This window comes from Penicillium cosmopolitanum (assembly GCF_028827165.1).
Source record: "Penicillium cosmopolitanum strain IBT 29677 chromosome Unknown utg000009l:1.0-9042332.0:1.0-9050551.0, whole genome shotgun sequence".
NCBI lineage: Eukaryota > Fungi > Ascomycota > Eurotiomycetes > Eurotiales > Aspergillaceae > Penicillium > Penicillium cosmopolitanum.
Window position 1 is genome coordinate 5980724 of NW_026622679.1, and position 27045 is coordinate 6007768.

Genomic DNA, 27045 nt, shown 5'->3' on the forward strand with positions numbered 1-27045 from the left:
TATGACTATTGCCAGCTTAAATTCCCGAATTGGAAATGCCTCGGCTGTTCTACTCGACATCAACTAGATACATGCTAGGCCGAATTGCACTTTAGCATGAGTAGACCTACTAATATTTTACTTGTTGAGCCGACTGACACATTTGACTGTTGCCGATATGAACATTTTGATAGTCAAAAGCAAAGAAAAAGATATCAAAGATGCAATTGATACTGCGATCGAATCAAATGGGGGTATAAATAGTATGCTAATGCGTAAATCTAGACCCTGTGGTCTAACAAGAATACAGGAAAATGCAGATCAGTTAGGGGTATTCAGTTATGCGGTCAAATATATTTTAATACCTGGAAATGAAATGTTAGCGAATTGATAATCCCGAAGCCACTTTTCAAAGATTAAACTCACGAGAAATTCTCCGTATGAAGCCACAGCTCCCTCGCAGAACCAGGCTTCTTAGCCATGATTTTGCTTTGTTCTGCCGAGGCTGCCTCACAGACATCATGATGCATGGAGGAAGGACCACACACCACAACACCCACAGAGGCGCCCTCCTGATCGGCCATTTGATGGGTAATGGCCGGGAGATCAGGTCTGCCGCTGAAGAAATGAACTCCAAACATTTCCGTCGTCAGCTGGCTACATTCCTTAGAAACCACACTTTGAATTTTGGCGCCAGCTTCCAATTTGAGATCTTCAGTGCCAGGTTCCCGACCAACTTCTTCTGAAAAGGTCTCGTGGATATGGATGGATAATCGAGGAATAGTCTCGTCTTTAGAATGTCTGTGGGCGATATCCTCCAAAGCCTGGAGATACCAGAAACGCATCCCAGCATCACGGGTTGCGACGATGACTTTCATCTCGTCTTTAGGTCGGAGGTGGGAGAGTTGAACAAATTCTTCGACCATAGATAGCGTCAAACCAGCCCCAGCGCCGCCACCGATAATGAGATTTCTTTCGAAATCCACTAGACGCCCCTGGGGAATACCACCATAGGGACCGTCCAGGAGAACCGGAACCTGGGCATCGGGGTTCTTCAGAGCCAAGCTCATCAAGCGACCAGTCATACCGCCTCGGCATTTGACAAAGAATTGCAGTTGATTCTTCTTTCCCTTCTGAGAAACAGAGCAGATGGTGAATGGGTGAGATGTGAAGGCGTGTGCACCACAGGTCAAAAATCGCAGGAAGATATGCTGACCGGGTGCCCACTCCATGCTGGTGTCGATTGTAATCTTCAAGATGTTTTCGGTTACGGCGAAGAGCCGGGCCTTGTGCTTGAAGCCATGCTCGAAGTATGTTCGGCACTGAGAGTAGAGCCAGCAGAGTGTGTAGATGACGGCGGTGGCGATAAAGTAGTCCCAGGAGGACATGCGGAAATCGCAATGGAGGAAAAAGAAGATCATGAAAACCATTGCCATGAAGAAATGGGTTCCTTTGAAAAATTCATAATAGCGGTTTCTATGAAAACATATTTTTATTAGTAAATTTGAAAGAAACGCAAAATTTGAAGAGTTTGACGGTTGGCACTGGCACATACCGAATCCAAGGGACAGACATGAATGTGAGCCATGCCTGAGCAATGAGGGCTACCACACCCGTCACCCAAACACCACCAGTCTTCCATGTCATGACAAGGTCGCCCTTCTTGACGTGGACAATGATGAATGGGAAAGTGTGAATCAAGGCCAGGACAAACATGGCCCAAGCAACCCAGTTATGCCAGATGTTGAGCTTCTCGTGTGAGATGCCGGTCAATGCAGTGATGGGGTTTGCTTTAGCACCAAGAATACTAGTAGATGGTCAATATCATCATATCAGTCGACGAGAGGACAAAATGCAGCGTACATCAAAAATGGCAGAGATGCCAGGGCCATAAAGCCCGTCCTTGTGGCGATAGGGGGCGAGCCACCGTAGCTGATCTCCTTGGTGTTAGGCCAGTAGTAAGGATGAGGCCCGAGGGTCATCGCTATCGAGGGAAATGGTTAGAATAGCTATATATCGACAAGGATTCCTCGTTGAACTTGGTGTCTCACCCAGGAAAAAGACCAGACCAGCACCTCCCAGCAAGAAGACACCCAAGGACTGAGTATTCCAGCCCGCAACTCGCCAGCTTTTGTAGGATAGGAATCGGAGAAATGACACGGAGCGCGACCAAATCGCGCTTCTTTGGAGTCGCTGAGGAGCGATACCAGATAGAAAATGACCAGTCGCAAACAGAACAATAGCAGTCAAAAAGAAAGCTACCGTCGGCAAGGAATAGCGATGGTCTGCTTGGTACCAATTCACCCAGTACTGGGATTTATAGGCACATTGTTCTGGGGTCATTGTGCACTCCCCCGGATCCCGGTCAGAGTGCAACATGACCGGTTGGTCTAGGAACGGAACCATTCCCATCATGCTATCCATCTTTGCGAGTGGACTGCGTCAAAGTAGGAGCTCGACGATGGTTCTGGAGGAGATGTGTATAGAGAGGGATGACGGAGTAGGATCGATGGAGGTTTCAAGATGACAGGCATTATTAATAGCCCGAGCCCTAAACCAGAGAACAATTGGATTGCGTCTCGGATGGGATTCCTTGATCGAGAATCCCACCCAGAATTGCTTTTATCAATGGCCCCATTGGGTGCCCCAGTTCATATGCTTAATGTGCTCACACTAAAGGCTGAGCCTGGCGTAGTCCCTGGGCGCGTGTTCTAGCCGGTGTGGGGGTATGAGCACATGAGGGTATCTCATACTGGATTCCTTTCTCTCTCTTTTTTTTTTCTGCTATTTAATATGCTAATTTCAATCCGATATTACTAGTTGGTCTATTGACCTACCTATGGCGTCTAGAAACTAAAGATGCCAGATTGCCTCAAAAGGATCTATCAGTGTAACACCGAAAGAAACCACATAGTAGCCAGTTCAAAATAAATCAGAGCGCGCAACCCGCGATGGCGAGATCGCCCCGCGCTTTAAAAGTGAGCACATTTGCGGGAGTTTACGTCGGAATTGTGGCACCAAGTGGACCCCCATGCTCAAGGGCTTTCGGCAGCATCCGATTGATTGTGTTCGCTAAAATTATAGCATTCGTTCACACGCAAATAACACACGTTGGGGAGTAAGAAGCCACGCGATGCGGCCCGAGATATCCACGTGTGGGTTTTCATTCAAATGGGCATGATGAGAGGAATTGCGCGGGTTGGCAGAGGCTCTTGAGGTTGGAGGTTTTACTCAAAGCGGGCCGAATTGCGCGCCACGAAGCCTGGACGAACCCACATATCCGTGCGCTCTTCGTGATGATTCGTTTCACCCGGTAGGCCAGCCCCACGTCGGAACACGCTTGTCTGTCTGTGCCAGGGTTGCTCAACCTTGGGGAGCTGTGGAGGACAATGCGCCTGATATATTCGGGCAAACGCCTTTTGACGTGGAACTTGAACTTCTCAAATATACTCATCGGAGCTTCTTTCGTTGTTGAGCTCCGTCTTCCCACCCTTCGGGAATAATTTGAATCTTAATAAATATCTGACCCGAACCTTCTTCGGCACTATTTCATCGCGTTGAATTTTTTGAAGTTCCACACACACCGTCCACAACCGCAATCATGATGGACATGGATATGGACATGAGCTCGACAATGTCGATGGCAACTACAACAGGAATGACCATGTCTACCTCAACCTCCATGTCTTCAATGGACATGGGCTCGGGTTCCTCCATGATGGGCATGTCCGATATGATGATGACCTTCTTCACCTCATTCAAGACCCCCCTCTTCTCTGAAACCTGGACCCCTACCAGCAAGGGCCAGTACGCCGGCACATGTATTTTCTTGATTGTCTTGGCCGTCATATTGCGCGTTCTGCTTGTTATTCGACCGCTATTGGAAGGACGGGTATTTACCGATAATTCCGGCCACCCTATGCTCGACAGCCTCGACGAAAAAGACATCCAGACTGCCAAACCTCCATCTGGATTGGCCCTGACACTCCTGGAGGTCGGATCCCGCTGGAGGAGGTGGAGAATCAACCCTGCGGCTGGTCGCGCGACCTATGAAGTGGTTGTTGCGGGTGTGGCGTATCTGCTGTAAGTTCTTGAACTGGACCTTAAACAGACTACAGTGGCGTTCGGGTAGCAATGAGACTAACCTGATTGATTTAGGATGCTCGGCGTCATGACGATGAATGTTGGATATTTCATGTCTATCCTGGCAGGGATCTGGTTGGGAACATTCATCATGGGCAGTGTCGCAGCTGAAAGCTCATGGCAACACGCCCAGGGCTGTTAGTTGTGTCTTGTGGAAAGAATTGCATATCACCTAAGGATGGAAGCGCGAATATCTGCATCTTTTTATACTGTATACCCCATTAGAGCATGAATTTATACCCATAATTGATTCCAAACTCCTACCTGAGGCCACCGTGAACATCTCGAAGTATTGGATGGTTTAAAAATTATGATATGGTGGCAAATTGTGGCCTTTTATGACTGGAGTGCCCTAAACTCTCTCTCCAGGGAAGAGTTTACCGGCAATTATAAAATCATCTACCCCAGATAATAGGGACAGAGGTCTGCGGTACAGCCTTTGTGGGGAAAACCTAATCGAGATCATCGTTTGAGTCAGTATGACGATGTTAGCACATGGATTTCTTATCTAAACAGAGATCCCTAACGGACGGATATGGCGACTAGTATTTCTATTGATGCTAACAACGCTCGGGTCTACAACATCTTCAGGGAGTTTGAGTTCAAGTTGACTTTCCGAATAGGTATATAACGTGGCTTTGCCTTAATTCTCCCGAAAGTTCGACACTCCAACCGTCACGGTTTATGTCGCTTGCCTGGCCAGGAAGCTTCAAGAGGGCCAATAAAATTCGACGATCAAGCCATTCTACAATGAAGATGAGTCTTATGTCATAAATATCTCCAGCTCAGCGATTGAATCACGACCTTGGGAATTGTTCCAGAATTCGATTATTGAATGTGGCGTCGAGATCCCTTGAAAACAAACACATGCAACAATCACTGCTAATACTACCTGTATTGCATATGAGGCAGAAGTGGCTGGCCCCCACTTCTGCCTATGCCAAGTGAATTACGCCGAGACCACCCGAACAAGAGACATTCCTTGATTCTACTGCCGGCTTGACTTCTAAACAATCACCGCAATGATGCTTGACGATCTTCCTCCAGAGATACTTCGTATGGTTTCACAGCATCTCAATAATAATGAGATCTACCATCTGATATGCTCATCACGTCGACTCTACACCGTCCTACAGCAAAACCTCTATGCTGAGGTGTTTCTTTTCAGACGGAATCATTCATCTCAACAAGTCGTGACCTTTTTTTATGCTGTGACCCAAGACCCGAGACTGGCTAGCTATGTCCGGTGCTTGTGGCTGGAGGATTGGGAGGGCAGAGGTGGCATCATCCATATGGACAAAGCCGAGTTGGATAGTGAATATCTACTCAAACTTGTCTCTGAAAGAACCGGATACTCAGATGAAGAAAAGTGCAAATGGCTAAAAGACCTCGAAAAGTGTGATGATTGTGATCCTTGGCTGGCTTTGCTCATCCCGCAATTGAAGGATCTCCGCAAAATCCTTATCAACTGGGCGTATGATGCGAAATACGTTTTAGATATGTTCCGAAAAGCTGCCAGAGGGCAAGAGCCAGTTTTTCGTCATCTCGAAGAAGTCTATGCTACATGGTGGGATGATACTGAGGGCTCAATTCCGTCCCACCGAATGACTTCATTCTTCAGTTTCCCATCAGTGCGAAAGGTCGGATGCTGTTGTCTGGGAGAGGACTACGATAGCGATGATGATGAGTATGATTCGGATAACTACGAGTCGGACGACTCTATTCACCAGAGGCGAGAAGTTCCCTTGCCGCAGACCTCGAATATAACCCATCTCGACCTGTTCAACTCCAATGCTGGAAACGGAATGCGAGACTGGGTTCAGGCATGCAAAGCATTGAAGTCATTCCGGCTAATTCATCACGGAACATTGGGTCGCGGGGAGAACTTTCGACCTCGAAGACTCTACGAATCACTTTCACTTCACAAGTCGACACTGGAGTCTGTCTGGGCCGAGCCTGATGAGAGTGTTTACATAGAAGAGCAAGATGATTGGATGGGGAGCTTCGCTAATTTTTCTGTTTTGAAGACCATATGTCTCCCCTTGCCCAATCTTGTGGGATTTGATGAAAACAAGCGTTCCATGCGAAAATTTTCAGATGTCCTCCCTCACTCACTGGAGACACTATATCTTATCATCAACAGGGACTCGGATGGTAATGAGTTCCCAGTAGATGCGATGGATCAGTTGGTAGAATTGGCTAATGCAGAGGGATTTCCTCACTTGGCGGCAATACATATTGAAGCGTGCGGGATCCGAGGCACAGAGAGTCTTTCAAAGCTTCAATGGACGAAACGGATGTGCGAGGAGGCCGGGAAATCATTCTTTATTCATACTGGTGAAGGGTTTTTTAGCTACTGTGATAAACCTACCTCGTGGGTATTCGGTCCTGTTAATGAGGCAACACTTCTGAGCTGCTACCAGTATTAGCTATTGGGCATTTCGTCATTCAAGTGTCTTTGTCAGATGCCCCTCCAACCAATCTTCAACCAAGACGGCTAACAACGGGACTCCACAGCCCCCGGAATACGTTCCGCGCGGAGGTCGTTGTGCACGGCCATCACCAACTGGCAGTATTTGCTATACTCTCAATTCCATTTAACTAATCAGCAGATCGTAGCATCCCCCCCCCTCCCAAAATTCTAACCTCTCTTTTCTCAAATTGTGAGATCAAATCATCTTCTTCCCTTCAGAATCTAGTTGCCACCATGTCTGACACCGTCACACTCTACACATACTTCCGCTCCTCCTGCTCCGCACGACTGCGTATTGCCCTCCACATAAAGAAAATCCCCTTCAACCCAGTCTTCATCAATCTCCTACGTGATGAGCAATCTTCCGAAGCTCACCGCGCAATCAACCCATCTGGCACCGTCCCTGCCCTAGTCGTCCAGGGCAAGTCCGGGAACCCAGTTACTGTAACACAATCACTCGCCGCACTAGAATACCTCGACGAAGCCTTCCCTCAAGGACCGAAACTTCTTCCCGAAGATGCCGAGTCCCGCGCTCTTGTTCGCACTCTCTCCCAAATCATCGGATGCGATATCCAACCGGTGACGAACCTGCGCATTCTGAAGCGCGTGGCTCCACTCGGCGCAGACCGAGCAGTCTGGTCGAAGGATTTGATTGAAGACGGACTACGCGCCTACGAAACTCTTGTCTCTAAGTCTGCTGGCAAATTCAGTGTTGGGGACCAAATCACGCAAGCGGATATTTGCTTGATACCCGCGGCTTGGGGTGCCGAGCGGGTCGGGGTGGATTTGACTGCTTACCCTGTGACGAATGGGATAATTAATAGGCTGGAAGAGGAGGAGGCGGTTCGATTGGGACATTGGAAGACGCAGCCTGATACTCCCGAGGAGTTTCGGGTGAAGCAGTAGTAGTGGCACCAGCTAGGTAGAGCTTTGAGGTCGTACGAGTAGCTAACTGGTCATTTTGTGAGATGTCAAAGTACCTACTATGGTACCAGATTTTCAAGGCCACTACTTTTCACAGTTACAAGGATCAAATTCGTGGTCATTCCGGATTCATAACCGGGTCATATAATTGCAGTTTCTAGGACTATACTATGCAGCGTGAGAAATACCAATTTCATCAATCCATCTCGATACAAATTTTAGATTTGTGGCAAACTTAAAGTTTGAAAGGAGGCAGGATGGTTCCGACACAGTCGCCGAAACCAACGTAGTTGCCCTCTGTTCCAGCCTTACCACGCAGCACAACTGTGTCTCCATCCTCGAGGAACATGCGCTCTGAGCCATCAGCAAGGGCTAGAGGAGTCTTGCCATTTGTCTGTTCTAGCAAACTACCCTGGGTCTTGGGTTCGGCACCAGAAATGGTACCTGAACCGAGCAGATCACCAGTGTTGAGGTTGCAGCCGGTGACTGTGTGGTGGGCGACCATCTGGGGGAAGGAGTAGAGTAGATTGCGGGCGTTGCTGTTGGAGATGATGGTAGGTTGCCCACCCTTGTTGGTAATCTCGACCTCGAGAGGGATCTCGTAGCAGTTCTTGGACTTCTTCTCGCGTAGATAAGGTAAAAGAGATTCTTGGTTGCCCGGCTCCAGACCAGTGGCACGGAAGGGCTCGAGAGCATCGATCAAAACGACCCAGGGCGTAATGGTGGTACCGAAGTTCTTCGCGTTGAAGGGGCCTAGTGGGACATACTCCCAGGCCTGGATATCGCGGGCGGACCAGTCGTTCATCAATACCAGACCGAAGATGTGGTCCTCAGCCTCATCAATCGACACGGGCTTGCCCAGGTCATTCGGTGTGCTGATGAAGCAGGCCAGCTCCAGTTCGATGTCCAGCTTCTTGCAAGGGGAGAAAGTCGGGACCTTAGGGTCCGCAGCCGGGTTGGCCAGAATTTGACCCTGGGGTCGGTGCAATGCGGTACCTGATGGAACAACCGAAGATGCACGGCCGTGATAGGCGACCGGAAGGTGCTTGTAGTTGGGCTGCAATGCGTTATCGTGGCCACGGAAAAGCACACCAATGTTGTAGGCGTGGTTCAGACCGGCGTAGAAATCGGTGTAATCGCCGATCTGCATGGGGACATGGTTGGTCACCTCGGAGAGGGGTACCAGCGCAGACTTCTGGAGAGCTGCATTATCCTTGAGAATCTGAGGGAACTGGGTATCGGCACGGAAGACGTTCTGCAAGTACTCGCGGACCTGGCGGTGGACTGGACGACCCAACGCCGCGAAGGCGTTGAGAGTGGGCTGGTTGAAGACACTCAAATGGGACTGAACTGCGGGCAATTGCGCAAAGCCCCCGGAGGAGGCAAACGCGTTCAGGTTCAACGCATATTCACCAATGGCAATGGCCGGGACTCGCGATGAGGCCGCAGAGATGATGCCGAAAGGAATATTGGCCAACGAAAAGGGCGAGTTCTTGGGAATCTGGAGCCAGGAAGCCATGATGAATGATTATTACAAGAGGTTGCAAAGGACAAAAAAAGAAGAAGAGGGGTGTAATTGGGGAACTTAACTTGTTGACAGCTTCCGGGGGTATCTTTTCGCGCGGAATTGAGCCGCGCTCCCCGCAGTTAAGCGGGTGCGGAATGATCCGAAAAGGCGGGGGATAAACGCGGATGTTGCCAGCTTGAATTACCGCGGTCTTCTTCATTTGCCCAGGCAAGTCCAAAGAACGGCTCATGCTGGCCTGCAGCTCTGGCGTAGATCGGAGAAGGTGCGGCCGATTTCCTTGATTAAAGACGAGCTGACCCTCAACCCGATGAAATCATCCATTCATCCATCCATCCATCCATCCATCCCAACTTCCACCACCTCACCCCCTCCACCATAATGCCCGTCACTAACTTCTCCCACCCTGATCCTTACTCTTACCAGAATGGCTTCGGCTCGTATCACGAGTAAGTCCTACTTTTTGTTTTGATTTTGGAGCGGATTTCAGTAGGCCCGCGATAGCTAAAAAAGGAAATATCAGGACCGAGGCCGTCGAAGGTGCTCTCCCCATCGGGCAGAACTCGCCCCAAAAGGTGGCTCACGGTCTGTATGCAGAGAAGCTATCAGGAACCGCATTCACAGCACCCCGCCATGAAAATAAGCAGACCTGGGTTTACCGTATTCTCCCGCGGCCGCCCATGAAAAGTTCCACGCTGAAGATGCCGATTCCTACCACACTCGCATGACTACCGAGACACATAAGCTCCACCACATTCCCAACCAGCTACGATGGAATCCATTCGACTTTGATGAGAAGGTAGACTGGGTACATGGCTTGCACCTAGTCGCCGGGTCGGGCGACCCTACGATGAAGCAAGGTTTGGGCATTTTGCTCTACGCAGCTGGCAAGGACATGGGCAAGGAGGCCTTCTACTCCGCAGATGGAGACTTCCTGATCGTTCCTCAGCACGGAGTTCTAGATATTCAGACTGAGCTCGGTCGCATAATTCTACGCCCAAATGAAATTGCTGTCATCCCCCGCGGCGTTCGATACCGTGTAACCCTCCCCGACGGCCCGGTGCGAGGCTACATCTGCGAGCTATACCAAGGTCACTACGAGCTCCCTGAGCTGGGTCCTATTGGGTCGAACTGCTTGGCCAATGCCCGGGACTTCCAGGCCCCTGTTGCGGACTTTGACGACGAGGAAGAACCTACCGAGTATAAGTTGTTCAGCAAGTTCAACAACACCCTCTTCTCCGCTCGTCAAAAGCACACCCCCTTTGACGTCGTCGCCTGGCACGGAAATTACTACCCATACAAGTATGACCTGGGACGTTTCAACACCATCGGATCGATCTCCTTTGATCACCCTGACCCCTCCATCTTCACCGTCTTGACTGGTCCTTCAGACCATGTCGGCACTGCTATTGCCGACTTTGTGATCTTCCCACCTCGTTGGCTAGTCCAAGAGAACACTTTCCGACCCCCGTGGTATCACCGTAACACTATGTCTGAGTTCATGGGTCTGATTATGGGTGACTATGATGCAAAGACTGGTGGTGGCTTCCGACCTGCCGGTGCCAGCTTGCACAATGTAATGAGTGCTCACGGTCCAGACTCGTCTGCCTTTGAGGGAGCCAGCAATGCTGAGCTCAAGCCTAACAAGGTTGGAGATGGAAGTATGGCGTTTATGTTTGAGAGGTACGTTCATATCAGTTCGACTGCCAGAGGAAGCATTGCTAATATTGAAATGTAGCTCGTTGATGGTCGGTGTCTCGGAATGGGGTCTGAAGACCTGCGAGAAGATACAGGAAGAGTACAATGACCATAGCTGGACGCCTCTGAAGCGCCACTTCAAAAACCCAAACAAGAAGTAAATAAGGTTCTGACACAGAAAAGAGATCGCAATGTGTATGTGTAAATATCTTGAGTATGAACTGATGACACTGGAGGTGGAACGAAAAGACCTTTCGGAATACAAGATTGCAATGAAAAACATTCAATTTAATTCAATTCATGATTCATGTCAAAGTATGCACTCAGTAAACTCGATTTCCTGATCTAAGGAATCAACAAAACCATCCAGAATTTTAGAACTAAGTACAATCCTGACCTCCTTCAACCTCCTTCTTCATAGCTTCCTTAACAATGGCTCCACACATTTTCGCATATGGATTTGTCTGCACAGCTAATTGTTGTGCAACCTTATTCCCAAATCGCCCACCAAGGAAGAAATCTCGACTAGCCATTTCCTCGAGCTCATCCGCGTTGAGTGCACGCAGACGCTCCGGAATAACTACATCTTCCGATAGAATAGACCCGTTCTTCCTCACCCGCGCGGCTTTCAGAAGTAAATACCCGCGGTGTGTGTGCGCATCGGCCAGGAGTCGCGCTTGCACTGTCGACAAAGAATCTGCTGGAGATGCGGGCGTGGCGAGATTGATTGCTTTTCCGAGGTCTGTGAATATTTGGGAGGACATAGAATCGGCTTCAGGTGTGAAGAGAGCGTCATCTGGGGACTCGGTCTGGGTTTCTGGGTGTGATTGTTTGTATTGGAGATCGATGAGTAGACGCATTATTTGCGCGCGGTTTGTGTAGGCGGGTGGATAGGAAGGGTATTCTTTTACAAGAGTGTCGATCTTTTCGAGCGCAGATTTCACGACTTCCTGGCTGGGGTCATCGCCCTGGACTTGGCGGATTATGTCTGCTTCTTGGGTCTTCAGGGAGGCGAGGTCTGCGTCGGAAATGTTCACAGTCGCAGGCCAGGAGGGACGCGTTGATTCGATCGTCACTCCGGACGAGGGAGATGACTCTGCGTCAAAGAGTGCTTGAAGAACGGCCGCATCGTTGGACGTTAGAGATGGTTGGGCTGGACTGACAGTCGTCATGATGGTGGATGATGTTTGATGCTCGTAGGGATTGGTCAGAAGGGATGTAGGCGAATATGCAAGAAATATGTCTTTGCGAGGAGATATTGGTAGCTTGTCAAGATTGTCTCAAACTAGTGAAGGCGATAAAGGTAAAGAGAGAAAGTCGATGTTGCCGTTGCATCTCGTTGTAGGAGCTCCGTGCTGAGCTCGGGCGCGGCCCGGCTGTTACCGGGTATTTCAGGAAAACGCAGGATGTCCACACGGCTATTGTGGCAACCCGCCATGGAAGCGCGAATGGCGACGAAGGGATAGTAAGAATATCCGTCAAAGCTTGCGCTTACTCGAGGGTCCATCACTAATGCCTATAAAACAACTTCTGGTAGCGAACAGGCTTTCTTCCATATCAACCATCCCAGCAGTATCTATTTGAATACTTCCTCCAGCAACTTTAAACCCAAGAAGTATTCCTAGAACCGAAATCTTCACGAAGACAGAAGAATCTATTCATCGATTTATTCTCCGATATCATCAAAATGGCCCCTTCGGCAATCTCCAATAGCCCGCCACCTTCGGCGTCAAACGACGCCGGCTCTCTGGCCAGCTATCGCGGCTATGACTCCGTTCACTGGTACGTTGGCAACGCCAAGCAAGCAGCCACCTACTATATCACTCGCATGGGCTTTGAGCGAGTCGCTTACCGCGGCCTCGAGACTGGCTGCCGCCATACTTGCTCCCACGTTCTGCGCAACGGGAACATCACTTTCATCTTGACTTCCCCACTTCGCTCGCAAAACCAACTCGACCGCTTCACTCCCGAGGAGCAAGAGGAACTCCGTGAGATTCATGCCCATCTCGAGCAACATGGCGACGCAGTCAAGGATGTCGCCTTTGAAGTTGACGACGTTGAAGCTGTTTACCTTGCCGCAACTCGGAACGGCGCCAAAGCTATCTCGGCACCCCAGCTCTTGAAGGACAAAGACGGTTCTGTCAAGGTTGCGACGATTCAGACTTACGGCCAGACGACCCACACTCTTATCGAACGGGGTGGGTATCGAGGCGTTTTCCTGCCCGGGTATCGAGCGGAAACTGGACCCGAGGACCCAGTATCCAAGTTCCTCCCGGCCGTTCAACTGAAGCGCATTGACCACTGTGTTGGTAACCAAGATTGGGACGAGATGGACAAAGTGTGTGAATAGTAAGGATTCCCCGTTTTGTTAGCCTGTTCGCTCCAAAATATAGGTCTGGACTAACATGTGTGCAGCTACGAGAAAGCACTCGGATTCCACCGTTTCTGGTCCGTTGACGACAGCCAAATCTGCACGTATGTCGATCTTGAAAATGCCCGTTTAAGGAAAGTCGGATGCTAAATGTATTTTTAGAGAATTCTCCGCCCTGAAGAGCATTGTCATGTCGTCACCGAATGATATTGTCAAAATGCCCATCAACGAGCCTGCCAAGGGCAAGAAGCAATCTCAGATCGAGGAGTATGTCGACTTCTATAATGGGGCTGGTGTACAACACATCGCCCTAATGACGGACGACATCATCCGTGACATCACAAACCTGAAGGCCCGCGGCGTGGAGTTTATCAAAGTTCCGGAGACATACTACACGGACATGAAGGCACGCCTTAAAAAGTCCAGCCTAGTCCTTAAGGAGGACTTCGAGACGATCAAAAGCTTGGACATTCTGATTGACTTTGACGAGGGGGGCTACCTCCTCCAGTTATTCACCAAGGTAAGTGGGATCCACAAAAAAAAGCGCCTCATGCATACAAGCACCGCCCGCTAACATCCGACTTTCCTTTTAGCACCTAATGGATCGTCCCACCGTGTTCATTGAGATCATTCAGAGACACAACTTTGAAGGATTTGGGGCCGGTAACTTCAAATCATTGTTCGAGGCCATTGAGCGAGAACAAGAACTGCGCGGAAACCTCATTTAAGACTGTACAGGGGTTGGTTTTCAAAATTTCCGCTTATTTGCGCATTAATGATAGGGGGGGCATGGACCAGCGGCTTCCGTAAATTGCATTCTTCAGGCGTGTTCATTTCATTTAACTTGAACCATTATGATGCTAGTACCTGTTCATTCTTTTTTATCTGTATGTTCTATTTGAGTACTCGTAGTTAAGGAGTCCCCGGGCTCCACCTGAGTGTCAACAGAAATCTCAGCCCCCACCCTCGGTGGACTCCTATTCTCCACCATGGCTTGCATATAGGAGTTGCTATTGGCTTTCCCCTCTACACTACAACGCGTTATGCGCATATTACCATCACTTTTGGTTTAGCTTCTTCGCTACAACTCGATTACTCGATTTGGTTACTGCATTTAGCGATCTATTGCGACTGACCTGTTGACCCCCAGTCAACTGGGTACCGATGCTTTGAAATGATTGCTCAATACGTCAACCAGCATGGTGGGGGCGGAATTAAAGAAGCGGGCTGAAGAATTTAGTTTCCCCGCGAGCCTCAGAGGGAAATTATTTAAAGATAGGGGCAGAGAAGCATCCGTTGCACATCATAATATTTCTCTCTAAAGCCTCATCGCCTCAAGACCCCAGCTCCTTCGAAACAAAAAGGACAACAATCCATCATGGGAGGAATTCCGTATTCATCTAAAGGATGCTTGACCTGCAGAAAACGCAAGATTAAGGTTCGCACATTACTATTGCTTGGCAGCGTACCTGGTAGGGCTGACTGGTTTCTTTTTCTCGTATAACTAGTGTGGCCTTCAAATACCCGCCTGCATACAATGCATGAAGCGAGGAATTGAATGCGGCGGGTACTCTGCAAACCGCATTTTCATCAGTTATGACCAAAAGACAATGCAAGTACAAAATGTCGGCCGCACAAGAACGGCGACGCCCAAGAGTCTCGACGACATCAACTCCGTCCCAGAGATACGGGAACAGCTTTTCGCCACGTTCATGGGTGCTTACTTCCCTGCTTGCATGGATGGAGACACTCATGTGGACTCTTGGCGATATCTCATCTCGAGCTTCCAAGTATTACCGCACAAGACTATGATGCTCCAGCGAGCACTTTCAGCAATTTGCTGCGTGTATATTGGTCGAATCAATGATGACGAACGTCTATCTCATCACGGCATTCAACTTTATAATTCTTCGATGCGGTCTATGTCAAAGATGCTTTGTACGAAGACTCACAGTGAAGAATCCCTTTATGCCACCGTTATCTTCCAGATGATTGAGGTAAGTGATTATGCCCAGGGCGACGTTCCACCCTCATTCCAGGGATAGAACATTGCGCCCCATAGTTGGTATATACACTACATTGTACTCACAGTTTCCTTCGACTAGAAATGCATAACGGTCAAAAAGAGCACAGGCCCAAGCGGTGTTCACGGCTGTGCGAACGGCTTCGACCCCTGGGTTTTTCACATGCAGGCAATGAGCAACCTACTTAAGGAAAATCAGCACAAACTAAGCACCAATCCTCTAATGAACGCTGTATCCAGTAGCCATGCAAAACTATCAATAGTATGCATACCCCTTCCCTTTGGCTTCACAAAATATTCACTGACAAGTGCAGATCTATGGTATTTTGGCAGTCAGGGGGCCCGGAGATGATAATAGCCACCTCATAAACCCATGCCCTCAGACACCTCTAGACGATTTATTCGATATCTTCGTCACAGGTCGATCTCTCCTCGATGCGATCGAAGAAATGAACACATTACCCCTCGATGACCCAAAAATCAGCCCAAAGGCCTGTTTTGCGTCACTCCAAACCATAATGGAATATCGAGACCGAATAACATCTTGGTACGCCGAGAAGGAAGCACAAATCGGAGGTCCTCCGATAGTCTGCGAAATAAAAGACACGAGATTATTCAACAAGATGCTACTCGACGACAACCCCTTCGGGTCAATCTACCGATTCGTTTCATTGGACAATGCCAGGATTCATATCCTTTACTGGACAGCCATGAACTTCGCCCATACGCTTGTCTACAGGGCACAGATGATGGTTGTATCTGCCAATCGCGCAATCTTCCCTTCTGACAATTTCCCCACCGACCCGTCAAACTATGAGTCGTTCGTTATGGCGAGCCATTATACCGACCAGGTCTGTCGGGCCATTCCCTACTGCATGCAGCCGATGCATCGGATATGGGGCACGCATATTGTCTTTGGGACTATCGGCAATGTCTTTAGAACCTATATTCAAAGGCTGAATCGGGAGAAATTCCTCTGGTGTCATCGTGTTCTGGAGACAGCTGGGGCCCTTGGTTTAGGGTTGGCCTTCTATTTTTCAGGAGTCGCGAATAGAGAATGGGCTGCCATGGAGGGGCTAATAGAGCCGATGGTTCGAACCCCAGAATATGCGTCAAGTTCGGATGATCAATACCCTCTAGATGATCTGATTGATTCAAGTTCCCCACTGTCTAGCGATTATTTTTCGCAGCCTGTCGATTTGCAAGTCGATTTCCAACTTGAAGAGATACCGGCGCTATCATTTGGAGAAATCTGTCTAGCGCTTTGAGCGATCTTTACTACTAGATATTTCCGGCTTTTTGCTGTTGACATGAATTTCATGAATTTCTTTGGGTATATAGTATCAACATAGATTCCACTGTGATTACTCCAGTTCAAGACACCATAGATGCGATTTTTTAAATGCAAAACCTATGCAATATGCAACTTAAAGAACTCTTCGCTGAACCTTTCATGATGAAATCAACCAAAGTCTCAGGCTATTTCTTCTTCGAGCTCGATCCGCCTGGAGCATTTGCGCCGCGGCGTTTGTACTTTCGAGGGTCTTTGCGACTCATAAGTGCGCGATTCCTCGTTCCTTTTCCACCTTCCCAGAATCCACTGCCCGCCTTTCCAATGAGGGTTGCTCGGCAGATTCCGCAATTCTCTGGCCTGTATATTTGCTCCCGGGAGCAGAAGCCACTTATCTGTGTTAGCGATCGATTGAGAGATTTCGCAGGCGGAATGACATACCAAATCATGCGATTTGCGTGTTCATTTGGATGATCTGTTTCCGCATCGTGACACCTAGGCTTTGTGAGTATGTGTTCCATGAGTGTAGAGTAGGATGACATGTGGCCTTACTTGTCACACCGGAAAACTTTGGAGCAGCAACTGAATCTGTTGAGGATGAGCAAAGGTAGAAAGAGAGAAACAAGACCTTTTATCTACTTACCGGAACCAACGATAACTCTTGCCATAGTGCTGGCAGCGGCCTCGTCGAGGTAGTTCCTGTCCAGCAACAATACCGAGTACTTCCTTGGGCTATTGAATTATTAGTATTGACAAAAGAATAGGCGGCATATTTACTCACCTTCTTCTTGAGAGCAAGGCCAGAACGTGAAGAAACTGCATTTCATTAGTTGAAATTCTCCAGAGGCCTTTCTGTTTGAAGCATGCGCTTACCTGCGGCACTCGACACGAGCAGAAACTTGACCTCGGGAATCTTGAAGACCATCTTGCGATGGCAGTGACGACATATAGCCATAGCACTTTCCGCACGTACAGCAGAGATGCCAGGAGCATGGTATTCCGTAGAGCACTCGGCACAAGTGGGAAGGAAGTTACTTCTTCAAGTTAGTATTATTTCTCCATCAATGCAAGTCAACGAGCGGGATGAAAGACCGACCTTGGAAGTAGGTCCACAATCGTGCAACCCTCTAGATCCAGATACCCAGCCCTATTGGCATGGGAATGCATCAACTGTCGCCGGAAACCTGGTATGTTTGTTAGCTCTGTCACCAAAGAAATGGATTCCAACATATCACCTACCAATGCTCATAGAATTAGAACACTTCTTGCAAGACTCGACTTTGGGAGTATCCTTTGCGTCCTTTAGGTGAGGAACATTTTTGATATCCATAGAGTCCTTGCAACGCTCGCACTTAATTGTAACGGCAAGGTGAATCAGTTCCAACAACTCAATTCCATAGAGCTCCAAGAACGGGAATGAAAGTGCAACTCCCCGGCCAGGAGTATCCAGAGCAACAGGAACAGGAGCACCACCGTCTGTCTCTTCGCCCTCCTCGTCATCTTCGTCATCTTCATCGTAGCTGGATTCATCGGTCATGTCGCTACCACTATGCGGCTCTTGGACCGACCATTCGGGTGGACGTGGAATAACGTGTAAATGAGGTCGATCTCGATCTCCGACAGGCTCTGCCGAAATTTCGTTCTCTACCTGATGCGAAGTTTCTTCCTCGTCCTCTTGGATGTGTTCATGCTGCATTTGCTCCGCCACCTCGGGAAGGGGGGTCTTCGCAAAGTTATGCATGTTACTTCCCAGATAGTTGATCTGCGAGACCAAGTTCATCTGAAAGTTCTTTTCGAACCATTGGGCGAATCCGGTTTCCACAGATCTCGCCTCTGGGCTATCGACTCCTTGAATCTCAATTGAGCTGTGCTCCAAAGGGTACAGATGAGGGATCAGAAGCCTCACGGTTTTCACTGATTGAAGCGATCTGGGAAGACGATCAGGTTTGTTTGGCTGGATGGGAATAATGAAGGAATTCTCTGATCGTTTCTGAAACAGAGGAAGTCTTCCCAAACGGGCCTCAAGCTGCTTTGTGTCCATTGACCTCCGTTTCTCAGCTGAAGCTCTTTGTTCTGCTGTATACTTTGGTTGCACAGCCACTGGCTTTGGCTTTGGAGCTTGGACAGGTACCCTAGTCTCGGGCAGTCTCGCCGGGGCGGGAGCAACCTTCTCGCTAGGAATAGGCTCTCGACTTCCAGAATTGCCCCCGATATTGGCCACGAACGTCAGCTTCGGTCCCCTTTCCAGGGTGGTCAGCAGTCGCTCGAGCTGCCTATCGAGAGTGTTAAGCCAGTTGAGCAGAGTCCCTCGGCCATTGGTTCGCAGCGTGAAATCGACGGCATCATCGAATCCTCTGCTGATATTTTGCTGATACGCTGATTCCATTTCGGGATTTGTGACGGCCAGTGTAGGCCGCCCCGTGCCTGGAAATGAGTTCGGAACATACAATACACATTGTAAGCTATCCAGTTCAAACGGGAAGTCTGGATCAGAAGGCGTCAATCCGAATGTCAATGTGGTACCCTTATCATCAGACTTCTCCTCTGGGCGATATCGCCGTCTCAACTGATTGATCTGGAACTCCCTTGGGTCATTCTGCTCGATCTTCGAGACGGGCCGTTGAGGCTGGGAAGCATGTGATGATGCCGGCTTTTCCTTCGGCTGGTCTGGACCGACGCTCAGATTCTGGATTCCAGTGGCTACACTAGAGTCGGTACTTTTGGAGCTACCAGCCGACCTTTGGAATTTGGACGTCTGATCAGACTGAGAAGTATTCTGCTGGATCGCAGAAGCATCGTGAATGAATGGGCATTCAGCACCGGCACGACAACCTGGATCAAAGTTAGTATCAATCTTCAAACTCTAGACACAGCACTTGAAATATCGCAGCAAAATCGATTGAATCAAAGCACGTTTACAGCTTCGCCTCCTCCTTCGTCCAAATCATGGGCAGAAGGCACACCACTAGCCACAACTGGTAGTCATTATCCGATTCGCAGTTCCTCGAATTCGTGCATATCGAAAACGCAACCGAGGAACATAGACCTTCCATTCTCGTGTACTGGATAGCAAAGATCGCGTAAAGCAAAACAACAAACTTCAATCCGAAACAGCATAAACCTTGCGCAAGAAACGTACCCTTCTTGGTTGCAAAATAGCGGCACTTGCCCCGTCGCCGGGAAGATGATTGGTGAGCAGTGCTCGATGAAGATGTGGCTGCAACGCCATGTGCAGTTGTCGAGGCTGCCAACTCATCAGTCGATGGCAACTGTTCAGATCCTAAGGAGTAATCAACATGAGCGTGTGATCAAAAAGGTTGCGGGCCGTTGTGCTGCCCGTCCGCTCAGCCCCCAGTCCAGTCCAGTCTAGAAACGATGCACAATGCCCGCTTCGCGCGCTGGCAAAAGCACCTGCAGGGGTCGCGGCCATGACGGGAGGAGTGTGGCGGACGCGACAGGTGGGTTGCATGGCCATGGATGGGGATATGGAGCTGCCACACGAGGGGCTCAAAATACGAAACCAGCGGATTCAGACCACGAACCAGAGCTTCTCTGTATATTGATCGTGGGGTCCACCATCCAGTTGAGGGCCTTTGAGAGGGGGGGGATGAACTTACGATGGACCTGGGGCTCCGGACCCGCAGGGCTGTCAACTGACCCGTTCTCCATGTCGATGATGGGCCTAGCTAGGTCCGAATGAATGGGGGAGAACTGGGGGCGAAGAGAGTGCTTCAGGGTAACGTTTGAAATGCCAACGCAGAGATCGGGTGACCTTGCCCAGGATCGACAGGACAGATCTGCGGTGTGGTGTGCTGGCCGCGGTGCGCGAGGAAAATCCCGGTTGGAGGGGGAATTAGAATAGAATACCGTAAGACGAATTCAGACTTTAACAATTGGATGGTAGACAGAGATGCAATATAAAGGAAGTCGAAGGATCCAAAGAGATATAGTGCTGGGATGTTGTGTGTCTGTGGCAGGTGATGCCAAGACTTGCGATGATCTCACGCCCCGCCGTGATTCAACCTGACTCACAATGGTATTGGTCCCTGTCATTTCCCGTCAACAACAATACTCCATAGAGAGACTCCATCGTGACTCACGATTTTTTTTTAAAGATTATGTTCGACATAACAAGAATATTCCATGATCGACAAACCCACCTGTCATCGCCACTGTTCAATGTCCTCGTGTACAATAACTACGAGTGTAGTAGTAGCAGTGCGTAGACATTCCCGAACGAGTTCGATTTAGCGTACTATCATCACGAGCAATAACTTGAACTCTCAACCTCTACCACTCATAAATCTGCATTGATCTTCTCCCCGGAAATTTCCTACCCATGTCCCTGTGGGGAGGGGGAGGAAAGGGTTGGACCTGGAGAAGGCCGCACGGTGATCAAACAGGACATACCGCATTAAGCGTCATTATACTAGCAGAAAGTATTATGGCCAAGGATCGCGGCTGAAATATACAGGGACTGCTTCTGCAGTGTCGACGTTGCCAAGTCTATTCTTCCCGAATGGATAATACTAGATACGTAAAACTATAAAACAACTTGAAGTAGCTACTGCATTGTATAACTAACTAGTAGTACTTATCATTGGTACTAGTTAGCAGTTGCCAGTGCTTCAGAGTATTTTTTAGTACATAACTAGCCCTGGAGTATACATCGCTACTCGTACACGGAATTACCCCATTCCCCTGATGTAGCAAACCTCCGACAACCTTATTCCAGCAAATAAAACGTCTACGGCAAATACTAAATTCTTCCGACCGAGAAAAAAAAGGTCATCTCCGCATACTCGTACTAGGAAGCCATCCCCTCCTGAACGCGGTTAAGGTTTACCGAAATTGGATGCAACAGGGGTTTGCGCCCGATTGTTTTCAGGAATAGCTGTTTCGGCGCGTTTGACCCCTCCTCTAGCACGGCCACATGGCAGTCACACCCTAACCCGGTGGCTGCGATAGACTCTGCTAGGTGCAGCCGGGAATCAGTGCCAGCCCTGGGGAAACGAACATCCCCAACGGCGGTGAGGAGATCCGTCCCCGTCCCTCCCCTGTTCCCCGTATGGGAGTACGCGGAATGCGGAATACTACGGGATGATATGGGCGTAGGTTGTGTTGGAGTACTGGCCACTTTCTTCCTTGACAGGCAATTCCGATCAATAGCTTCCTTCTCCCCCACAGGTGATGTGCATACAATTTACAACATCAAATCCACCGAGTTCCACGGAGTACATGGAGAGGTGTAGGTGTACAGTACAGAAGATACGGAGGAACCAAAGAAACCAAAGAAACCAAAGCGGCAATGGATGTATTTATGAAACTCCACAGTGTAATACAAAGTGACCATTAGCGGTATTATATGAAAGATAATTCCCAATCGGGATATAACACTATACCGGACCTGGACTAGCGCCACACCGGGAAAGCAAAAATGAACCCGGATCTGCCTTCCAGAAAGCTTCTGGAACGAGCCAACGCCAGCCCAAAAAGACCATGGAATTGTTCGTGCACCGCCCACGGCTGCATACGCACAGATGGTGCTGAAAGTAGAAATCTCGGCACTTAGTCCGGAATTCTTGGATTGCCTTTGGTATAGCTCATATCTTGAATCTCAGTTAGTGAGGGTTATACTGTACTAACTGGTACAAATTACATATGTCGACTGTAATTCTGACAATGGAGCCAGCTCTAGAAATCGTGATTCGTCGGAGGACAGAGCTCCTGGACTGTGCGTTCACGTGAGGCTCCGACCCACGCCGGTGGAGGCCGGGCGGATCCAATCACGCGTCGCGCAATTCTCGTTGTTGAGCACACGTTATTGCTCTTAAAGAGTGCATTTTTGTACCCCCACGGCATCGTGTCAAGTCCATGGGGGTCAGGGCTTGAATTGGAAATGCCGAGGACTGTCCAAGTCTCGGCATCCCACGCGATCGGGATAGTCGGGATCGGTAGGCAGTATACATGCTTGCAAATATTATCATGTACAGTATGCAGTACATTTTACAACAAGTCTACTCTACATCCTTGCCACACACACACCGTCTCGGGAGGCTGAGTGGCGAGCTCAGGAAGCTAGGAGAAAAATTCGGGAATACATCCCAGACCATCACCGGTGAAAGATCTATGATATTCTTATATCGACACATTATGACGAAACCCCCCAGGAGAACAAAGACAATAAGGTCCCTGCGCTTGTAACTCGGTGCAATCCCGCTTGACCAAGACCCATTCTAGAACCCGGTCGCCCAGGGCAGTCAGGACGCCGGTGTTTGACCCTCGATCCGCAGTGGATGTCATTGAACACGAGGCTTGATTAGCAACGCGTGAACACAAGACCTGCCTCCGTGTGAGAGAATGGAACGTTCTACGAATCAAGAGATTTATCTATTATATTAGACAAAGAAATGATTAGAGGCTACAATCTACGACAGGTCTAGACTGATAAAAGTTATCCTCGTAGTTCTATAAGTAGTACTACATCTAAATCAAGCTCATCCCGCAGCATCGGCATCCCGAGTTGCAGATGTCAACCCAACCAATTCGCAGCCCAATCCACCCGAACTTTGTTCAAGCCCACAGCAAACAAGATTCACCTCTCACGGCCCTTGCCTGCCTCGAATTTTCACCCTTAGTTTCCTTTTCATTTCGTGGGGGTCAAGAATTTCGACCGTGATGGCCTCGAAACCCCACCTAGATATCACCGATTGTATCTGAGTAACGCCCTAGATTCCCCAAATGGCAATGGCGGTTCCGAAAACAACCAGTGTAAAACAATATCAGTACCGGTGAACGAGCCCCTCTTCAGTACGGCGGAATTCTACGAATCACGGCGCTCTCCAAAATATCGGGCTGATCCACTGATCTCCACAATTCCCACTCGGCGACTACGGAGTACAAGAGAGCTGAGATCGAGCTTCCCGCACTAGCGACTAGACTCAGGAGAGCGTTGTAATGGATATGAAGGAGCCGGGACCTTGCTGGATGAGGGATAGGTGTATGCCACGCTTCTGGAGGTGGCTGGTTTTGGCGGAAAGATATAGATTAAAGGAGGCCTAAAATGAGTAGCGTAGCAACCAAAAGACTAACCAGCACTTACGGAGTACCTTGTACTTATCTATGTACTAGCAGAACTAATTGCCGCAACCGCGAAGTTCATCTTAAAAACATCAAATTGGGATCTTTCAAGTTTGGTTCGTATCAAACTCAACCCTTCCCTGACTCCATGTAATCCTGTCAAAGCGGCCAGGCCACTTTGTACGCGGTACATATAATTGCGGCTCTTCGGTGAAGGGAATAATACATCCATAGACAAAGGCACACCTTCTCACTGGTTGAGCCCTGGATGCAATTCTCTGGACTACCATAATGTATGAAGGAAAATTTTCGTCCGCCCCACGAGGAATCGGGCCTCGCCGGACCAACGGCCAACCAGCATGGCGGACGCGAGTTGGGGAAGGCAGCCGTCGGGCGTTTTAGGAGCGTGAGTGTGGGGTTTTTGGAGCAATTTTGTTTTGATGGGGTCCACTTTGGGCTGGATGCAACATCTCTGGGTTGTCGCCCAAAGGGGAAGCGTCCATAGCCTACTGATACGTCATTGGGAGATCTGCCGCGGTTATGAAGAGTATAGTATATACGGATGCATGTATTCGGTCCCTTTTTTAGGATACGTTGAGTTTCTCGATTTGGGAGATTATAGGGTTGAACCAAATCTCAAGGATGGTTCAAATACAGATGGATCTCAAGTACAACATACAGTAATACTCCGCAGAGATGGAGGAGCCAGTGGCGAAATGCAGCAAAGAGGATCCATCCCCTCCTTTCTCTCTGTCTCTCTCGCCTTTCCCCCCAGAGTCATGTGTTCCCCTTCTGATCCACTTTTTTCGAGCCACATGACTATCACGGGATGACATCAAAAGATGGCAGGACCATGAAATCAGACCGGGTCGCTTACATTTATCTCTGTGCACGAAGTAAGGCAATGTGGATATGGCGCCTGCAAAAGCAAAGGACAGATGCCGTGCCTGGATCGGATCCGGGTTGACGGCTCTCTCTTCTCAGGTGACACCTTTCTGATGGAAATCATGCATCATAAGTGTCATGGTGAGGCTAGCTTTCGTCTTTACTCTCAATCCCCCCGGGGAACCTGCCCTAACACATCCGGCAAAGTCTAGAACCTCGATCCAAAAATTGCTAGCACAGACACATCAGCAGCCCTGCTCAGCTCCCAGCTTGTGTAGATCGTACTTCGCCGCCAGGGATAAACGCCCATGGCCCATAGCCAACAACTTTGAATTACTCCCCTCCCCCCCTCCTCTTCCTTGGAATATTAGGATATCGGGTTAGCTCGATAGGACTGAGCGCTTATCTGGTCGAGTCGCGGCGAAGCCACCACCACCATCTCACCCACACTGGGGCAGGTCTGGCGCGGGACTAATGTGTGCAGATGTCATGATGTCCGCATGTGAAGCGAACTGTGCGACCATCCACGCCAGAGTACGTACCTGAGGGTGGAGAGGAGGGGGAGAAGAAGGGGTGGGAAAGATCTGGATCTCATCGACTCCTCATCTCGGTACTTTTGTCCAGTTCGTCAAAAATAGATAGCTCGAGAGGTCTCGGACCCTAGATAATCTTGACCTGAGAGTTAAGTACATGTATGCAATTAGCTCTGTGTGTACACTGACCCTTAGGCTGTTTACTACTCTACTCCCTTCAAATAAGTAGTGTGTGTACTACACCAATCTACATTAAAGTGAAGAGATACAAATGCGAGGACCCTCCAAAAAAAGGAAATAAATAATTACAAAAAACACAAACGACCACCTGACAACCCCTCGGCGCCTTACGATCTTCCCTTCTCCCTGGTGTCGGGACCGGGATCCCGCTGCTCGATACCCTCCTAGGCAGGTAGTACTGCCTCTCTCTCAAGGAGAACAGAAACTTGGATCACCAGGATTCCGGGCGGTTGGTCGAAGCGATAGACTATCTCGCCACAACATCCAAAGACCCATACTATCAGGTTACACGCCATCTTTCCCATCTTTCCCATCCTCCTGTCCTGCCCTATCCTTACCCAAACCACCCATGTAATCTGTAACCTGTAACCATAATTTAATCATGACAAGGGCTCTAGCCTTGTCCTTGTCATCTCCCCTCTTACGTGTCAGCGCCACCAAGCCCTCCTGCAGAACCGCCGGCTTTCCCACATGATACTTATCTGGCGTCGGTATGAGCAAGGATCGCGCGCTCCGGGAAACCTTTTGCGGACCTCTTGTGCATTCGGATTCGGGATTGCCATGCGGAGCATCTCCGTCATGCCAGAGGTAGTATGTATGCGAGTCCACCGCCAATTGAATTGGCTGAGTGTAGTGTACGTAGTTTCTTGCTAGCTAGCTTGCTAGCTGTCCCTCCATAGATGTATGCATGTACGTTGGGTGATAGTTCATCCACAAGTTATGCCTACCCAATTACCAAATAAAGTTGAATAACATTTTAAAAGTAACTTAATAGTGAATGAAAACTGAAATATAATTAAAAGTATCTACTATGTATATCACTAGTTCCTCTGCACAGAGCTCTGCTACAGGGATCTCATCTTCAGAACCATCCAGACCGCTAATTACCCAATGCATGGCGCCAGCCTCTGGCGTTGATTATACCTTCAAAACAATCTATTTGATTACGCTCAGGGCCAAAATATACGAGAGAATGCACAAGGAGGTGTAGCTTTTTTTAGAGGGAGAATTTTATGAATTCGATAACTGGTTTTATTGATTTCCAGAGTTTTGGGTTTTTGAAATGCGCTTGGGGGAAGAGACATGAGGTTGCGTAGCGTACATGGGACAAGTAACTCGGGGCTTGCATTTGCATGAAGGGCCCGAGAGACTTCGAACAAGAAAAAAGAAGCAGGGAAGGAAGCGCATGGTATCTGGTATCGAAAATGGAGGAGTAATTGGGAAAAATGGAATCTGAAAAAAAAAAAGAAAAGACCCATCCCAGCAATGAAAAAAAGAGATTCACAGGGTAATAAAAGATGCTCGCATGTTTTCCGCCGCCTCCCGAAAAGAGAAATTATCGGGGAAAGATATTTTACGGCATGCGCGGTGCAAGATGAAGTCGCTGATGGAAGACGATTTTTTTGGGTGAAACTTTCCGAGGCAAAGAAGACAAAGCCAGTAGAAAACGATTTGGAGGATATCTCTTGGGAAGATAGAGAGAGAGCGAGAAGGAATTAAAGTCCGTGGTTCATCATCCATTCGAGGGGGGTTTGTTGCCCGAAAGTAAAAAAAGAATAAGAGGGACGTGGCATATGAGCTGTACATGAAATATTAAATTCGTAAGGGACAGAGAAACCCCCATTCTTCGGTCGTAGGTGTAGTCCAGACAGAAAGAATCCCAGGGACAACGCCCAGCGAATGCTGTATCAGGATAAACACCTCCCTAACCCCGAAAGCCGATGAGAAGACCCCAGTTCCAGAAACGATAAGCCGTAAAAGTGCGCCTAGATGCAATGCATGTTCATAATCGTGTCGGTGAAAATTACTCGCTGCCGCGAGAAAAAAATCATGAGAAGAGTTGCGAAGTAGTGAAAAAAAGGATATGACGATGGGTTTGT

At 48.9% G+C, this 27045-nt stretch overlaps 10 protein-coding genes across 10 annotated transcripts; 6 read left to right on the forward strand and 4 right to left on the reverse strand.

Annotated features, from left to right (window-relative positions):
• Positions 1-401: 401 nt before the first annotated feature.
• On the reverse strand, positions 402-2403 carry N7509_010309 (ferric reductase family protein; the record flags this gene model as incomplete). The annotated part of the gene is made up of 4 exons (XM_056634946.1): positions 402-1455; positions 1535-1786; positions 1843-1963; positions 2031-2403. The coding sequence occupies 4 exons, from the start codon at positions 2401-2403 to the stop codon at positions 402-404; spliced, it is 1800 nt and encodes a 599-aa protein (XP_056485566.1).
• Positions 2404-3580: 1177 nt separating this feature from the next.
• N7509_010310 (copper transporter family protein) lies at positions 3581-4264 on the forward strand (the record flags this gene model as incomplete). The annotated part of the gene is made up of 2 exons (XM_056634947.1): positions 3581-4062; positions 4138-4264. The coding sequence occupies 2 exons, from the start codon at positions 3581-3583 to the stop codon at positions 4262-4264; spliced, it is 609 nt and encodes a 202-aa protein (XP_056485567.1).
• Positions 4265-5144: 880 nt separating this feature from the next.
• Positions 5145-6551, forward strand: N7509_010311 (uncharacterized protein; the record flags this gene model as incomplete). Its single annotated transcript, XM_056634948.1, has 1 exon — positions 5145-6551. The coding sequence occupies one exon, from the start codon at positions 5145-5147 to the stop codon at positions 6549-6551; it is 1407 nt and encodes a 468-aa protein (XP_056485568.1).
• A 278-nt stretch (positions 6552-6829) lies between these two features.
• maiA (maleylacetoacetate isomerase MaiA) lies at positions 6830-7501 on the forward strand (the record flags this gene model as incomplete). Its single annotated transcript, XM_056634949.1, has 1 exon — positions 6830-7501. One exon carries the CDS (start codon positions 6830-6832, stop codon positions 7499-7501), a length of 672 nt encoding a protein of 223 aa, XP_056485569.1.
• A 253-nt stretch (positions 7502-7754) lies between these two features.
• Positions 7755-9038, reverse strand: fahA (fumarylacetoacetate hydrolase FahA; the record flags this gene model as incomplete). Its single annotated transcript, XM_056634950.1, has 1 exon — positions 7755-9038. One exon carries the CDS (start codon positions 9036-9038, stop codon positions 7755-7757), a length of 1284 nt encoding a protein of 427 aa, XP_056485570.1.
• A 387-nt stretch (positions 9039-9425) lies between these two features.
• On the forward strand, positions 9426-10903 carry hmgA (putative homogentisate 1,2-dioxygenase (HmgA); the record flags this gene model as incomplete). The annotated part of the gene is made up of 4 exons (XM_056634951.1): positions 9426-9493; positions 9568-9629; positions 9692-10727; positions 10783-10903. The coding sequence occupies 4 exons, from the start codon at positions 9426-9428 to the stop codon at positions 10901-10903; spliced, it is 1287 nt and encodes a 428-aa protein (XP_056485571.1).
• A 219-nt stretch (positions 10904-11122) lies between these two features.
• hmgX lies at positions 11123-11914 on the reverse strand (the record flags this gene model as incomplete). Its single annotated transcript, XM_056634952.1, has 1 exon — positions 11123-11914. The coding sequence occupies one exon, from the start codon at positions 11912-11914 to the stop codon at positions 11123-11125; it is 792 nt and encodes a 263-aa protein (XP_056485572.1).
• A 515-nt stretch (positions 11915-12429) lies between these two features.
• N7509_010316 (4-hydroxyphenylpyruvate dioxygenase family protein) lies at positions 12430-13841 on the forward strand (the record flags this gene model as incomplete). Its single annotated transcript, XM_056634953.1, has 4 exons — positions 12430-13091; positions 13158-13217; positions 13276-13633; positions 13707-13841. The coding sequence occupies 4 exons, from the start codon at positions 12430-12432 to the stop codon at positions 13839-13841; spliced, it is 1215 nt and encodes a 404-aa protein (XP_056485573.1).
• A 650-nt stretch (positions 13842-14491) lies between these two features.
• On the forward strand, positions 14492-16404 carry N7509_010317 (Zn(II)2Cys6 transcription factor domain-containing protein; the record flags this gene model as incomplete). Its single annotated transcript, XM_056634954.1, has 4 exons — positions 14492-14551; positions 14622-15110; positions 15219-15398; positions 15451-16404. The coding sequence occupies 4 exons, from the start codon at positions 14492-14494 to the stop codon at positions 16402-16404; spliced, it is 1683 nt and encodes a 560-aa protein (XP_056485574.1).
• A 211-nt stretch (positions 16405-16615) lies between these two features.
• On the reverse strand, positions 16616-20096 carry N7509_010318 (uncharacterized protein; the record flags this gene model as incomplete). The annotated part of the gene is made up of 9 exons (XM_056634955.1): positions 16616-16817; positions 16869-16922; positions 17071-17159; positions 17209-17243; positions 17301-17461; positions 17524-17611; positions 17667-19259; positions 19567-19707; positions 19970-20096. The coding sequence occupies 9 exons, from the start codon at positions 20094-20096 to the stop codon at positions 16616-16618; spliced, it is 2490 nt and encodes an 829-aa protein (XP_056485575.1).
• Between the last annotated feature and the right edge of the window lie 6949 nt (positions 20097-27045).